At 42.9% G+C, this 16,959-nt stretch overlaps 1 protein-coding gene across 1 annotated transcript; it reads right to left on the bottom strand.

The window, feature by feature from the left end:
- Nucleotides 1-14,151: 14,151 nt before the first annotated feature.
- GCNT3 (glucosaminyl (N-acetyl) transferase 3, mucin type) lies at nucleotides 14,152-15,871 on the bottom strand. The gene has a single exon (XM_040969363.1). The coding sequence runs from the start codon at nucleotides 15,804-15,806 to the stop codon at nucleotides 14,487-14,489; it is 1,320 nt and encodes a 439-aa protein (XP_040825297.1). The 5' UTR covers nucleotides 15,807-15,871; the 3' UTR covers nucleotides 14,152-14,486.
- Nucleotides 15,872-16,959: the final 1,088 nt, after the last annotated feature.

Here is a 16,959-nt window from a genome sequence, read left to right as displayed (position 1 = left end):
TTCTGAAAAGAAGTCTGTAGCCCTTTTGCCAATTAAGAACTGGAAATTTGGGCCTGGCGCAGTGACCTAGCAGCTAAAGTCCTCACCTTGAATGCACCGCGATCCCATATGGGCACCGGTTCTTTTGAGGAGAGACAGAGAGGAAGATCTTCGCTCCAATGATTCACTCCCCAAGTGAGCGCAATGGCCAATGTTATGTCAGTCCGAAGCCAGGAACCTCCTCCGGGTCTCCCACACGGGTGCAGGGTCCCAAATCTTTGGGCCGTCTTCGACTGCTTTCCCAGGCCACAGGCAGGGAGCTGGATGGGAAGTGGAGCTGCCTGGATTAGAACCGGTGCCCATATGGGATCCTGGTGCGTTCAAGGCGAGGACTTTAGCCTCTAGGCCACGCCGCCCTAGTTCATTACCAAATTAGAACTAAGTGTTTCACCCATGCAACCAGCCTACTCCTCCTAACCCTCATTAGATGGTTAGCTTTTCATCACCGGAACAAACAACTTAGACTGATTTGACTTAGCTTTGGAGATTCACTGACCTGGTAGGTTCCGCGTTCAGTCTGGTGAAACTCAAGGATGGCAGCCTGGATAACAGCCAGCTCTGGAACAGAATTATCCAAGAAAAACCAGGATGCACAAATTCACAAAATTTGTTACATACCAAGCATGCCAGAGTAGAGATGAAAGAGTACAACTGTATAGATTTCAACCACTTTCCCTTTAAATATTGCACTGTGCTGTTCAGCGAGTCATCCATATAGAGGGTATTGCTCAGCTTACTGGGTAAGAAGCTAAATGTGCAAGAAGCTGGGCTTTTGTTACAGGCTGTTTAAACTTGTCAGTTCCAGTGGGCAGATCCTAGACTACTCATACAAGTAAATCGTCTGGGGGCTGATGTGATGGCTCAAGTGGCTAATCCTCTACCTGCAAGCACCAGCATCCCACATGTTCATGTTCCAGCTGTTCCACTTCCCATCCAGCTCCCTGCTTGTGGCCTGGAAAAGCAGCGGAGGACAGCCTAAAGCCTTGGGACCCTGCACCCACATGGCAGCTCCTGGCTTCATATTGACTCAGCAGATGGAAGATCTTTGTATCTCCTCCTCTCTGTAAATCTGCCCTTCCAATAAAAAATAAAGAGCTCTTTAAAAAACAGTAAGTAACTGGTTCCTGCTTTTGCCTGGGCAGGGATGTGGAAGTCACCCTGATGTCTCCTCCTGTTGGTTCCAGTTGTACACACATCACTGTGCTCGGCATACCTTCTAGCCTTGTCATGGTGTCAGATTCCAACACTGTACTAGAGTTGGACATCACAGCAGGCTCTTTACTCACCTGGCCACAGGCTCCAGAGATGTAAGCTTAGTTGCCTGACAAGATAGAGGAATGAGGCATTAATTCACACACTGTGAGGACTAAGTGGAGAAAAAAAAGCTGGGCTTTTTGTGGTCACGTCCAGACAGTCCTCTCTGGGTGATCTGCTTGTTCTACAGTGGACAAAGATGAGCTGCTTTGGGCTTAATGCCACTGTGACTGATGGGCTTGCTAATTATGACCATCAACCAAATTTAGAAGGAAGGCAAATTTTTCATTTCTTGGGACATAAACAGTATTAAGTGGATCTTAGATCACTACTAATAGTAAACCAGAAGTTTAAATATATGTATTTTAAAATTATGTATTTGTGTATTACACATATTTATCAGGAAACATTTTGACATAATCACAAAACTTGGATTCACAGAAAATAGTGAATGGAAAGGGGAAATCATTTTATGGAATGAAAACATTACTAGAGCCATCAAAAGCTGACCAGGGAAACTGTTGGGGGGATTTTCATGATCTTTAGGACAGGAGACTCACAAAGGTGAAAAATGAAGAAAGATGCAAGAATTTACAGGCAAGTGTTGACAGAGAAAATGCCAGGAAAACAGAGCCCCAGAATTGGACACATTGAAAAGTCAAAGGCAGGCTGGAGCTCAGGTGGCCTGGGAACATCACTTAAGATCTGCTTGCCAAGACACCAAGAGTCACAGAGCAAACTCAAAGCTGGATGGTATCAAAAAATGATCCACTACATCCAGTAACCTCATTCAGTGCAAAGAGGACACCAGTTAAAGAACCAGTAATCCAGGCCCGGCGCGGTGGCGCAAGTGGTTAAGGTCCTCACCTTGCACGCCCAGGATCCCATATGGGCACCGGTTCTATCCCGGCAGCCCTGCTTCCCATCCAGCTCCCTACCTGTGGCCTGGGAAAGCAGTCAAGGACGGCCCAAAGCTTTGGGACCCTGCACCCGCGTGGGAGACCCAGAATAGGCTCCTGGCTTCAGATCCGCATAGCATTGGCCGTTGCGCTCACTTGGGGAGTGAATCATCAGACGGAAGATCTTCCTCTCTGTCTCTCCTCTCTGTATATCCGCCTTTCCAATAAAAAAATAATAAAAATAAACCTTAAAAAAAATAGAACCAGTAATCCAGCAAGCAGCAAAACTGGGTTAGAAAAAAAACCAGTACAATGAAATTACAGGGCTTAATATAAAGCTGTTCTTTAAGGGACTGCAGATTGTTCAAGCATCCTTCAGTTCCCTGCTACTCAACATGGGTATGCACCACATAGAGCTAAGAACCCAGCAAATTAACTTCCACACTTAACCACTAAGCTACTTTTTGTAATTTGATGCATAACACTAGAGATAGCGGGTGGTGATATTGGTAAAAAGAAAAATGACCACACATTGATAGTTGTTGAGGTCAAATAAAAGATATATGGGATTCGTCATACTCACTCCAGTATTTGAATATATGAAAACTTTCTGAATTTTTTAAAAATGTCCATTCCTGCAGTGTGCAAAATCTGGCCTAAAATATTGTATGTGGGGCTTGTCTTCTCTGCCTACATTATCTTAGTCCCATACAGTTGTTTCATAACTCAGCTTTCATCTGCTCTGGACAGCTGCCATCTTTTTATGATACCTTTCTGAAAATTGCAGAATGAATTTACAGTTTTTGGTTTGTCAGTATTTTTCAATTGCACCTTGCTGTTTTATTACACTGATAAAAGGTGCAGACTGATTATAGTCCTACTCAGAATGAGTCCTGGGACACATGTGATTAGGGTCAAACAACTGGAGCATGACTCAGATTATAGTAACCAACACATTTGGATGTAATCAAGTCATTTACAGCCATAAGACAGGGTAGGTATTCTAAGAAGTGCAGCTGTTGTCCCACCCTGTATAGGTCAAGCATAGCCAGTGCTGGAGTGACACATGGCTGCTTCTCCTTGTGGGACTATTTGCATTTTCAAGACAGATGGTAGATATAGATGGAGTTTTTCTTTTAATAAAAATGCAGCACATTAATTCAGATTTTATCCCAGTCACCTCCTCAGATGAGCATGCTCTGGACATAGTTTTGTTAAATATCATTCAGGTTACAGTCATCTTCCACTCGGTAACTAGAGCCACCAGCCCAGGAGCACCTGGCTGCTGGAGAGCATACAACTGGCTCCTGGGAACATAATAGGCTCATGCTGCACCACCTTGGTCCCTTGCTATCCACTGGTCAAGTAAACAAGCACTAGCAAAGGCCAGAGTTGCAACCTCTCAGCTCTCAAAGGTTTTGTGCAACTACCTGAAAACATTGAGAAAAATGAAATAAATGAGCAGTGTCTAGAGATGAAAAATACAAAGTATGAAATGAAAATTTAACTGGACAGATTCAAAACAGGTTAAGCAATTAGGAAGATAAGTGAAATTGAATACTTCATGATAAAACTCACCCAAAGGGGCCCAGCATGGTAGTGTAGTGGCTAGAGTCCTCTCCTTGAACGCGCCAGGATCCCATATGGGCATTGGTTCTAATCCAGCTCCCTGCTTGTGGCCTGGAAAGCAGTCAAGGATGGCCCAAAGCCTTGGGACCCTGCACCCATGTGGCAGACTAGAGGAAGCTTCTGGCTCCAGCTTCAGATCTGCTCAGCTTCAGCCACTTGGGGACTGAATCAACAGATGGAAAATCTTATTCTTTGTCTCTCCTTCTCTCTGTAAATCTGATTTTCCAATAAAAATCAATAAACCATAAAAAAAAATAGGAGGCATGGCATTGAGCAGTTATTTGTACACATATCTACATGGCAGCAATGTTCCCAGTAGCCCAGAGTGTAAGAGAGCAAGGATCCAGCATTGCACAAGCAGATATACAAAGTGTAGTACAACAATATTATTCTATAAAGAAAAATTATTTTAAGCAAAATTCTCACACATGCTATTGCATAGTTGTACAATAACTACTCTAGTCACACACAGAAAAATTTTTATTCCTCTTACATAAAGAAGCTGGAGTGAGTTGAGTGGTGAAATTTATAAAGATGGAAAGCACAGATGTGGTTGGCAGGGTAGGGAGGAAGGTGGAGTTGTAGTTTAGTGCAGAGTTCCAGTTTTACAAGATGCAGAGAGTTGTAGAGATTGGTTGCATAGTAAGTGTATGTATTACTGAACTACATGCTTAACTATGGTAGATGGGGGCAGTAAGCAAACCCTCTGCCTGCAGCGCCAGCTTCCCATGTGAGTGCCAGCTCGAATCCTACCTGCTTCACTTCTGACCCAGCTCCCTGCTTGCAATCTGGGAAAGCAGCAGAAAATGGGCCAAATCCTTCTGCAGCTCCTGGCTCCTGCCTTCAGATCAGCTCAGCTCTCTTATCACAGCCTTTTGGGGGGCGAGCCAGCAGATGGAAACTCACACTGTCTGTCTCTGTGTAACTCTTGCTTTCAAGTAAATAAACAAATCTTTAAAGATCATTTACCATTTAAAATAGGGACAAACAGAATCATGAGTTTCACCAGAGCCATACTGAAGACTATTTCAACAGAGCACCTTAGCAATCCAAGTGATCCTAGATCATGAAAAGGCCTCATTATACTCTGTGGAAATAATAGCAATATAACCACCACCAAAGAATGACATAAAGAATAATGTTTTTAAAAATGGTAAACATTTTCAATCCCATGTTGCTATATTTTACAAGTTTGTTTTGGTTTTTTGTTTGTTTATTTACATCTTAAGAACCAGTGTGGAGCCAGCTCAGTAGCCTAGTGTCTAAATCCTCATACTGCATGTGCTGGGATCCCATATGCACACCAGTTCATGTCCTAGCTACTCCACTTCCTATCCAGTTCCCTGCTTGTGGCCTGGGAAAGAGGTAGACAATGACCCAAAGCTTTGGGACCCTGGGCCCTGCATCTGTTCAGTGTGATACTGGCTGTTTTTCATACAATGCCTTGTCTGTGTTGAGGAATGCATCTTCTGTACCCAATCTGCATAAGATTGTTACCATGAAATGCTTTCTCCTCATCTGTTTAGATAATCATGTGATTTTTATTCCTCAGCTTGCAAATGTGATGTATCTCATTTAGTGATTTGCATGTATTGAACCATCCCTGCATACCAGGGTTAAATCCCACTTGGTCCAGGTGAATGATCTTTTAAAAGTATTGTTAGATTCAATTTCCTTGAATTTTTTTTTTAAAGTTGATTTACCTATTTAAAAGGCAGAGTTATATAAAGAGAGAAGAAACAGAGTTCTGCTGGTTGACTCCCCAAATGGCCATAATGGCAGAGACTAGGCCAGTTAGTTCAATGCCAGGAGTTAGGAGCACCTTCCAGGTCTCCCATGTGAGTGCCAAGACCCAAGTACTTGAGCCATCTTCTACAGTTTTTTAGCCCATTAGCAGCATTAGCTGGATTGGAAGTAGAACATCTAGGACCCAAGCCAGTGCCTATATGGATGTTGGCACCAAAGGCAGAGATTTTCTTTGCTACACCACAGTACTAGCCCCAGTGAAGCTAGAAAATTGTTGGGGATTTTTGCATCTATGTTCATCAAGGATATTAGTCTTCAGTTCTTCTTGAATCTTTTTCTGGTTTTGGAATTCAAGTGATGCTGACCTTGTAGAAGTAATTTGGGAGAATTCCATGCCTTTGACTTGTCTTGAACAGCTGAAGAATTGGAAGTAGTTCTTTTGAAAAGCTTGCTAGAATTCAGCAGTGAGGCCACTGGTCCTGGGCTTTTTTGGGGGGGGAGGTGTTTTATTATTGACTCAATGCCCATATTTAGTTATTTGTCTATTTAACTTTTCTATGCCCAGAAATCTAGCCATTTTTCTATATTTTTCCAATTTCTTGGCAAATAGATGTTTACAGTAATTCCTGATCCTCTGCTGCATGTCTGTGATGGCCATTATATTTCCTTTTTCATCACTGATTTTATTGATTTGGGTCGTCTTCTACTTCCTTTGTTTTTTGTTTCATTTTGTTGTTGTTGGTTAAACCAATGGTATACCAATTTGGTTTGCTTTAAAGAAAAAATTAGCTCATGGCCATTGTCATGGATCAACAGGCTAATCTTCCACTGTGTAGTGCCAGCATCCCATATGGGCACTGGTTCGTGTCCTGGCTGTTCTACTTCCCATCCAGCTCCCTGCTTGTGGCCTGGGAAGGCAGAGGAAGATGGCCCAAGTCCTGGCACATGAGTGGCCAGGAAGACTCCAGATCAGCTCAGCTCTAGCTGTTGCAGCCATTAGGAGAATGAACCAGCAGGTGGAAGACCTTTTCTTCTCTGTATAAATCTGCTTTCCAAATAAAATATTTTATTTAAAAAAAGTTTAAATTTTTTTTTAAATCAGCTCTTTAATTTGATGATATTTTGTATTTTTTTTGTTGTTTTATCTGTTTATTTTCTAATTTTAGTTATTTCTACTAAGGGTTTGGTTTATTTTTCTAGATCCTTGAGATAAATTGATACATTGATTTGATGTCTTTTTGATTTCTTAGTATAGCTACTAATTGTTATGAACTTCCCTCTCAAATGTGTGCAGGGGCCCAAGGACTTGGGTCATCTTCCACTGCTTTCCCAGCATATTAGTAAAGAGCTGGATTGGAAGTCTGGCAGTTAGAACTCGAATGGCACCCATATGGGATGCTGGCATTACAGTTGGAGGCTTACTCAACTACACAGTGGCACAGCACCTAAGGCTTTGTCTTCTACATTGGAAAATTTTTTTATTATTATTATTCTTTATTTTATGACACAGGTCAACAAGCATTGGAGTTTCCCCTCCCCTCTACCCACCCCATTGTTCTCCTCTCTAGTCTTTCAATAGGTGTCTTTCGAGTGCCCTCAGAAGTCCATCACACTGCCATTGTATGTTGGAAATTGTTTCTTCTGCTTCCCCAAGCCTGTTGCTAAGACTTGCCACTCTGTTTTCTGTTTGGCATATTGAGTTTTTCCTTTCTAATGCTTCCATTTGATTGCTCTTCAAAGTCTATCTCCTTTCCAGAACTTCATCCACACCATGTCTAGATATTTTTAGTAATTTATTTCTGTGTGCCTTTGAGTAATCCTGTGATCATTTTCAGGGATTTCATCAGTCTCTTCACCTTACTTTTATATTGAGGAATTTTGTGCTCCTTTTGGGGAGTTATGTCTTTTGTTTCTTGTGTCTTAGGCATTTATTTCTAGACATTTTTGTAAGCACTTGCTGTTTTTCTCCTCTGGTGGTTTTTAGCTTTTAGCTATTCCTCTGTGGCTTGATGGAATGGCTTTTCCTTCAGTGAACATCTGAGGGATGTGTGCAAGGTGCAAAGTGTACACAGATTATTCTTGCTCGGGCCTATGTGTGGGGTGAGAGTATAGGGTGACTCTCAGGTGGAGCGTGGTAGATCTCTCCTTTGCTCAGCATGGGGACGCAATGATCATGACTGTCAGTGGAATCATGGCTTCATCTTCCTTCAAGGTAACCAATGCCCAGTGCACACAGTGGCTACAACTCTCACCCCACATCATCACAATAGCACACACATTTGCCAGCAGTTGAACCTACCTTGCCCAGCTTGCCCGACCTGAACCATGTGATCACTAGCAGGAACTATGACCCATTAGGGGAGTTTCCCACATTCTTCAACTTGGCCCACTCCCAGATGTCATGCATGTCAGTATGTGTTAAGCCCTTGCCTGGCATAGCCTGCCCCTCCATCTTGGCCTAGTATGAGCTGGTGAATGTTACTGCCTGGCCTGCCCCAGTCCCTGGTTTAGGATGAACATGCAGGTACTGCAGCCAGTATCTGTCCAGATTGTTCTGAGTCCCTGTATCATGAGTGATGGCAGGTTCTATGGTCACACCAACTCAGCCCATCACCACCCCAACTCTTTGAGCTAATCAATGGGACTTGTATTTCCACAGGATTGGGCCCACATATCCCCATACAGAATCTACCCCATGGATGTGATTCTTTCACATTCTGGTTTATGTCATTGCCCTGCCTAATGTAACCCATCTCCTGTTCTGACATTAAGTCAGAAACTTGGATTTAGCCCTGCTAGACAGGTCCCCAGCCCTAGCTTTTGCATAGGCTGGTGTGTGGTGGTCACCAATGTTCCATGATAACAGGCCCTACTCAGCACTCCCATGTAGGCTGATATATTAACCTGACCCATACAGATCTTCCATTCTCTCCTCTCCAAACCACCAGGTCTCAGTCCCCTCGCTTACCTGCAAGTACAGTGGCTTTGCCATTGAGTGTCCCTCAGGATTCATTCCTCACCTACACGCACAGTGGCCTTATACATGTATGTCCCTAGGTAGCAATTCCACACCCTCAAGACCCCAGAGCTCACCACCTGGCAGCCAGCGGGCAGAGCCCTGTGCCAGTTTGTGTACTGGCTGCCCAAAAGCCCAGGACTTGTTCACTCTGTAGCAGCAGTGGCTGTGGTTAGAGCCCCAAGCATTGAGTCCAACCTGGCTCAGGTACCCCCAGCAGCCACCACACTGCTGCCACCTCCCACTTCCTTAGGTCCCTCCCATCATAAGATCGTGGTGGCAAGTGGAGCCAGGGACCAACTATAGCTCCCGAGAGATGTCTTCACGGCACACTTTCCATGAAGGCAAGCCTGAGACTCACTGCATGGCAGCAGTGACTGTGGCTAGGGTCCCAAGCACTGAGCCCAACGTGGCTCAGGTATCCCCAGCAGTCGCCACACTCCTGGAAGCCTCCACCACCTAAGCCCCGAGGTCGAACTCACTCTTCCTAATGTCAGGGTGTCCTTAATGCTACCTAACATTATATTTCACTTTCTCAATTTTGCTTCTTTTTTAGTTTTTTTTTAACCAGAAATAATTAACACATTGTCTTCTTCCCAAATTATCAATCTTTCTTCCCTCATATTGGTTTCATAAAATCATCCTAATCTTTATTTCATTCAAAAGATAAACATAACTAAAGGAGAAGTCCCAGGATATCCCAAAGACAAGTCAACATATGAAAAACTACTCAAAGCCATTAGACATCAAGAAAATGGAAAGAGGAAAATTAAAACCACAAACTGACATTAACAGTACCTACCTGGCAGGTAGAAATGGCAAAACCGATTGTAATAGCAAGAAGTGGGAAGCTAAAGTGCTCACATATTGTGTAGTGCAAGGTTAAATAGATTATTTTGTGAAACTTTTATGGCACATGCTAATCGTGAGGTTATGTATATGTACTACCAGCAATTTCACTCCAAGTTACACAACCAAATGGAACGAATCCATGTAGTCACTGAAAACATCAGTCAATAAGTTTCCTAACAACACAAGTCTAATAGGCCAAAGCTAACAACTCAAACATTCATTAACAATAAACTGGATACACTCTACTGTGTTCATACAATGCAATATTATACAGCTGTGAGAATCATTAAACTACTACCTGAAGATAAGGTGACTGTCATAAAAATAATACTGCTTTTAACGAACCAGAAATCAGAGGACATAGTACTTACCGGGCATGACCTGTTTCTCGATCAGGGTTCTAGTTGCATGGCATGCCTGCTTGGTAAACATTCTTGTGCCATACATTTGGGTTTTTGGTTGTTTTTTTTTTAATTTTTCCATTTGTGTTTTACCTAAGGTATAATGTTAATTTTAAAAAATATTTGAGAAAGTCCACTATTACATCCATTCATCTACCTACTGCCCATCCCACCCACCCTGCTTTCAATTCTGTTACTGGGGATGAACTGTTCATACTCCCGGCAAAGGCAAACCTTCCTTCCTTCTGGCATATAAATAAACATGCCTCTATTTTCTTTCTTTGATTACAAAGATGTCATTTGGGCAAGACTACCCCTTACTCCCACATTTTTTTTTCTCTTGGTTGCATCTTTCTCATCAACAAGTAATCATCACAGTTCCATTTTTTAAGACAACCACCTCTTGCACTATTACTTCCTCCTTTTCTTACTTTATAGTAAAATTCCTCCATGAATATTCACCTTTTCATGGACCCAGCATGATGGCTCAATTGACTAGTCCTCTTCTCCCATCCCACAAGTGCCAGCAACCCATATGGTTGCCAGTTCAAGTCCTGGCTGCTCCACTTCCCATCCAGCTTGTGGCCTGGAAAAGCAGCAAAGGATGGCCCAAGGCCTTGGGACCCTGCAGAAGACCCAGAAGACGGGAGACCCAAAAGAAGCTCCTGGCTCCTGACTTCCGATCAGCTCAGCTCCGGTCATTGCAGCCACTTGGGAAATGAAATCAGTGGATGGAACATTTGTCTATCCTTCTCTCTGTATACCTATTTTTAAAAAAAAAAAAAAAATTAAAAGAAAGATGAATCTTTAAAAAAAAATACTTGCCTGTACTGAGTCCTTTTGCCCTAACATCCTCTTTGAGCCATTTCTAATCATCCCGCAGATTCATCTTATCAAGATGATCTTCGCATTGTTCAGTCATCATTTTCCTGGCCCTCATCCTACGATTCTCAGGCTTCCGTGTAGTCATCAGCTCTGCCTTCCCTAAGACAGCTTCTCCTCCTAGTTCCTAACCATCCTCCTTCCCCAGCTTCCCTTCTCTTACACCAGTTGATCCTTTCCAGACAGTTGTAGTTAGGTCTTCTCTATCTATCTGATCTCTGTCATTCTGGGAGGGCCAGAATTCAGCTGGGAGCCCTTTTCCTGTTTCTTCCTCCAAGGCTCTGCTATGATTTCAGGGCACGTCCAGGGGTTTCTGTACTGGGAACCAGCCTCCAGTGTGGTTTGGTGAGAGGTGGGGAGTCACTGCAATGCTCCCCTTGGACATAGTGCCTTTCTCGTAGGCACCTAGTTAGTTCTCATGGAAGGATTGTTATAAGTGAACAGAATTGGCCCTTTGCTTGTTCTCTGGCTTCCAGTCTTGCTGTGTGAACTGTCACATGTTCCTATCATGATACCACATGTCATAATGTGACACAGCCAGGAAAGCCCTGATCAGAACTCAATTAGTGGAGTTGCTCTTCTCTGACTTTCAGCCTCCAAAAACTAGCAACCACATAAGCTGCTGCTCTGTCAGGCACCCAGCTGCAGGTCTTTTGTTATAGCAACAGAAACTGACTGACACAGGCTGTGATTCAGTGTCATCAGATGATGGCACATTCTATCAGCTGATCCACACCGAAGCAGCATCTCTAACCCAGACCTCTTCCCTGAATTAGACTTCTGTTTGTATCTGCCTCTTCAACTTCTGCACTCAAGTGGCTGGAAGGCACTTCTGCCTTTATATAATCAAAATGATCATTCCCTAAAAATCCACTCTTTTGTTATGCATTTATTTTCACAAGTACCATAGTTTGAAAACAGCAAAAAGCAGAGCATAATTTATATAACCGGCTTTGTTCGTAGATAATTTGGTTGAAGACATGTTCAGATTATTGTCCCTGTAAAGGAAACAGTAATAAAAAGTTTAGCTATGATTTTCATAAAGAGGGAAAAGGCCACTGTTAACTGATACATACATACATACGTACTCACAAGATTTCAATCTAAGAGTTTTCTCCCTTTCTTTTTTTTTGCAATAACATTTTAAATTTATAATCACAGGCTTCATCCTCCACTAAATAAAGAATTCACAAGTAAAAAAGCAGAAAGCCCACTGCTCTAGAGTACATACAGGGGCGATCAACAATAATCAAATCCCAAGATGTCAATTTCACATTAAAAAATTTTTATACTCTCTCTATATGTCATTTTCACATTAAAAAATCTTGGACACTTTCTATACATTACCTACCACAAATCAGAGCCCCATTATTTACAAACTTACAAGCTTTCCATTCATCCCTCTGTTGGACAAAAGCCTTGAGGGGTCATTCTTGACTTCTCCCTTTCCCTCATATAGCCCATCTGTCAGCAAGTGTTCAAACTGAATGTTCAATAATATGTTTTGAATCTGACCACTTTAACTTGTACCATTCTCCACTACCCCACCCCCCACCCCCCGGTCCAAATCATTGTTTCACAGTGACTGGGATACTACCTGAGCCTCCCTGGTTCACCCTGGGAACTTCATCTGTTCCATGCACCTGCCACAGTTATCCCCAGTCCCTGCATAAACACCTCAGTCAAGACCAAGCCCATATACTGGCTTTACAAAGAGCTTCACAATACACCCTCCTATGTTCCATTTATCAAAGCCTTCTTGGGCCACTCCAGAGACATGGTAGGGAGCTCCTGCTTCAGTGCCTTGCAAGTCTTCCTCCTTAACCTAGGGTGTTGTGGTTCCCATGGGCCATCCCTTCCTATCCTTCAGCTCTTCCCTTGAATGTCACCTGTTCCTTGAGGGCCTTCCAGAAAGCCCTATTTAAAATCTTGAGCATCCTCCCACTATAGACAATCTATAGCCTCCATCAATCCTTTCTTCAATTCCTAATACTTGCTATCTTCTAATCATATTTACTCCTTTGTAATTTGTTTCCTACTGGTATGCAAGCAGCAGGAGTGTGAGGATTTTTGCTTCTTTAGTTGACTGTTGTATTCCCAATGCCAAGAACAGAGCACTCTTGGATGCTTTGCTTCTCCTTCCCAACCCCTGTAGAAGGCCAAGAACACTCTCAGAGGATGTATAAACAGACCATACGAGGCATGCTCCATGTGGGGCGGGGAGCAAGCTGCAGAGGACACAAGGTGACAACACAGGTAAGTTGGTGGATGCAATTCCCATGTCCAAACAACCTTACAGAAAACAATTACTGAAATACAAGCAGAAAATTCAGCATGTCAGATACAGTTATAACCATGTGGGTCTCATGGAATGCAGAGAAATTTGATGGTGAAGAAATCCAAGGGTGAGGAGCCCCAATCACACATTTACACATAATGACGTGTTCATGGAAATCGCTTTCTAATTACACAAATGAATTACACAAAACTTGCACATAGACCAGTTAAACAGAGCATAGTGCATGTAGAAGAGCATTCAAAGAGCACTGCCTATATTTTTGCAGTGTCCCTGACCCATTACAGAAGCACATGACATGATAAGTGTTAAAGCTAACACTTACTTGGGGAGCCTCAGAAGAGGAACTGTTCCAGTGAGAAATCTTTGATACCTACCTTGAGGAGTGTTCACACATTTGTGTGCATGTGTGCATTCATATATGTACACACACATACACAGATACTACTTCTATTTATTTACACATTGTACATTGGGGGGGTGGAGACAATCTGCCAAGTCATGTAGTGACCCTTTGACTAAATGAAAAAATTTTAAGCAGGATAAACATGAAATAATCAAATATCCCAGTTGTGCTGAAGAGTGCTAGTTTATTTATTTTTGTTTCTCAACCTAATTGTTAATGCTACAGCCCCTCCTCTATCTAAAACGTGTTTCAGTTTGAACAATAAATTATCTGTGACTTTGCTTAAATGGCTATTATCTCGGTTATGGAATGTTAAACTTTGGCAATGAAGCTGGCAAAATTAGTGCTGTAATTTGCCAATAAGGATACAGGTGGTCAAACTGGTTAAATCACCCTTACAGAAAAGTCATGAACCTGGCAATGAATAAAATGAACAGGGAACTTTCAATAATCCAAAAAAAAAAATCTGCTCTGTTCCTCCAAATACTTGTGGATTTTCCATTCATTCAGCTTGCCAGGATCACTTGAGACAACAGAAAATCCTCCTGCATTCCAGTATAGAATTTAAATGTCACCAATAACCATGAGAAAAGTCTCACACATTTTATCTGTTCATATTTATATTGTCTCTGCCTTGTTAGACAAAAAAGTAGAGGTTGGGCTTTGCATCAAAAGTATTTACTTAAAAATAAATACAAAAAGGAAGATACTCATTCCACCCAAGTCCCCCTCCCACTATCAAACCTGGCATTGTTAGGGGCAGTGCCCCTTATAGAATTGAAAACTTGATCCCAAGAATTCAACAAAAACCCAGGATCCCCTGTCACACACCTATCCTTTCTTCTCCCAATTAACAGTAGTTCTTATTCTTACCCGGTGAGGAAGTCAGTGGAGGAACTACTGTGGATAAGGGCGAGAGAACAGTCAGCAGTCACCCAGACAGCACAGGTGCCTACCTGCCCCCCTACAGTACAGCTCCTATCTCCTAGGGGCAGCCCTAATCTCCCACCCCAAACATTCCCAGCAAGTGCTGGCCCATTTACACACATCCCTACCACTGTGTGTCTCAGAGTTCAGTCTCATAGATGGCCTTATGACGGAGGTACTCTTCTAAGCACTGAAGAGCGTTGTCATCCACCTTTGGGTCAAATTTGTTGGCCAACAGGTGATGGTTCTGCAATAGCCAGTGCAGGTCCCCAGCCCCATAAATACAGACAGCCCGCTGATGGACTCCAGAACAAGGTGCATAAGGTGCCCCCTTCTTGACATCTCCCTCGTGGCCCTGCCACTTGACAAGTCTGGCAATGGCAGTCATGTCTGAGGTGTCGAACTTGCGGTGCCAAGGGGTGAAGCCAGGCATCCATGGTGCACGCTGCAACGTTGCCCAGAGGTGTTCGTCTGGGCTGTAGGTATCTTGGACCCACTCAATCAGTTCTTGGGATTTGGGGTTCTTTATGACATGTTTTATGAAGTCTCTAGAAGCCACAAAATAGGCACTTCCCGTGAACATAGTTACATTATAAGGTGGAGGGTCTTTCTTCCTGTTGGTTATGTACAATGTGTCTTTCACTTCATAGTGGTATTTCCAGCGGCGCCTTTTGCCTTCAGTAGGCACCTCCGTCTCCATACTATTTTTCCCATTCAACAGCTTGAAGGCCTGGACCATTTCAGCGTTGGTCTTTATAGGAAAGTCTGTACCACACGTGTTCAGGAAGTATTTCCATGGCACCGGGCTCTGTAGTAAGTCTTCCATGCAATTCAGGTCAGCCTGTACCCGGAACCAGGAGGCATAAACTACAGAAACCAGCTTACTCGCTATGAAGACATTGGGGAAGCATGAAGTAATGGCCTCCACAGCTTTTTTGAAATTTTCTGGGGATTTGGTATCCACATGGACACAGTATATGTTCTGAGGGGCATACAGAGCTCGCAGCAACCTCTCAAAGTTTTCAATCTTCTCATGAACCACCATAGAGTAGGCAATTGGGAATTCCAACTCCTCTTTGCTCAATGGGAACTGGATGAACTTCCTCTCCTCCTTGAAGCGCTCGCAGTCTCTGGTCAGTTCGAGGTAGTGGTCAGGCGTGAGAGGTTCCCGCTTTTTCTTGACCTCCAGGTTATTCAGAACAGCTTGGATCACTGCCTCCTGGTCCCCACGGATGATCCCCGAACAGTTGATGGTGCCTTTTGCTGGCAGCTTCAGGGACCTGTACAAGATGTCCCTACAGTACCGGCTTCGAAAAGCCTTGGAGTCCAGGTCCAGGTGCTCAAAGTCACAGCTCCATCTGAGAGAGACTCTCAGTGAGACGATGGCCAGCAGGAAATAGCACCCCAGGACCCACAGGTAACACGGACGGCAGAGTTTGTTCCACTGAATCATCTTCATGGGATGGGAGAGTGGTGGAGGAGTTTGGACACAGGGAAGGAGGAGGAGGTTGGAACCCTTTGACAGAACAAAATGCCTCTCATTATAAACAGTCCTAGGAACATGAAGTTTAACTCCAAATTGAAGGCAAATGTATATTTATCCTCTGGACAGATACCTGCAGTAAAGCCCTGCCTAGGGCATTTATACCTGGCTGCATGATGGAAATCTAGAAATTAACCCTCTCAACCAGCTGACAGCCCTGACATCAGGATTTGGCTCCACTCCAACCACCCCAATTGAAAGGGAAGTAGAACTGAGCAGCTACTGACGTAAAGATGCAATGAGCAAGAGGAAGTCCCCACCCTTTATTCCTCATTCTTATTCCCACCCCTTACCATCCTAAAAGGTAGATATTATATGGGGTCTGGAATTTCTGATCGGACTGGAGAAAAACAGCAATGAAATCCAGACTCAGCACCAGTGCTAGCAATCTCGAAGTCTTCTGACAAAGAAAACCACATTTACTTGGAAATTCACAGATTCAGATACTTTTTACCACATGCAAATGTAATTCGTTGGTCTAACGACAATATATAGCTACCCTTTTTCAAAAAATATTGAGAATGTGCAAGCAATATTAACCCCCCAAAAAGTAATCATCACACACTTCAGTAAATTCAACATAGATTTATATAGGGACACAAGCTGCTGCTGTATGTATGTAATATTTTATGAGTGCCTGCTATGAGCCAGAAACACTTCTTTACTCATCCCATTTAATCTTCACCACCAGTGTGAAATGTCAAATGATAGGCTTCTTTTATAGATTAAAATCAGAGGTCAAGGAACTTGTCAATTATCACCTATGTTCTAAGAATTATACAAATCAAATCTGGGATTATTACTACCCTTTCCCCCTTTTTGTCTGAAAATCTACTGTTTGTTCCACCTATCTTTAAAACATAACATGGAGAACTGACTACTACTAAAGAGAGCAAGTCACCAGGAGACCTGAAAAGGTTCATGGAAAATGGAACTAAAATTCATTTTGATGTAATAATTTTCTAAATCCAGGCATTATTTTTATAATATAATATGTATTTCTATGAACTTTCTGATGCTCTTACTGTGGCAGGAAAAAAATCCTAGGAAGAGAGTTCAGGATGTGACA

The sequence above is a fragment of the Ochotona curzoniae genome, unplaced genomic scaffold (assembly GCF_017591425.1).
Source record: "Ochotona curzoniae isolate NIBS_2020 unplaced genomic scaffold, NIBS_Ocur_1.0 scaffold_4701, whole genome shotgun sequence".
Lineage (NCBI taxonomy): Eukaryota > Metazoa > Chordata > Mammalia > Lagomorpha > Ochotonidae > Ochotona > Ochotona curzoniae.
This window is presented reverse-complemented; position numbering and strand designations above follow the sequence as displayed.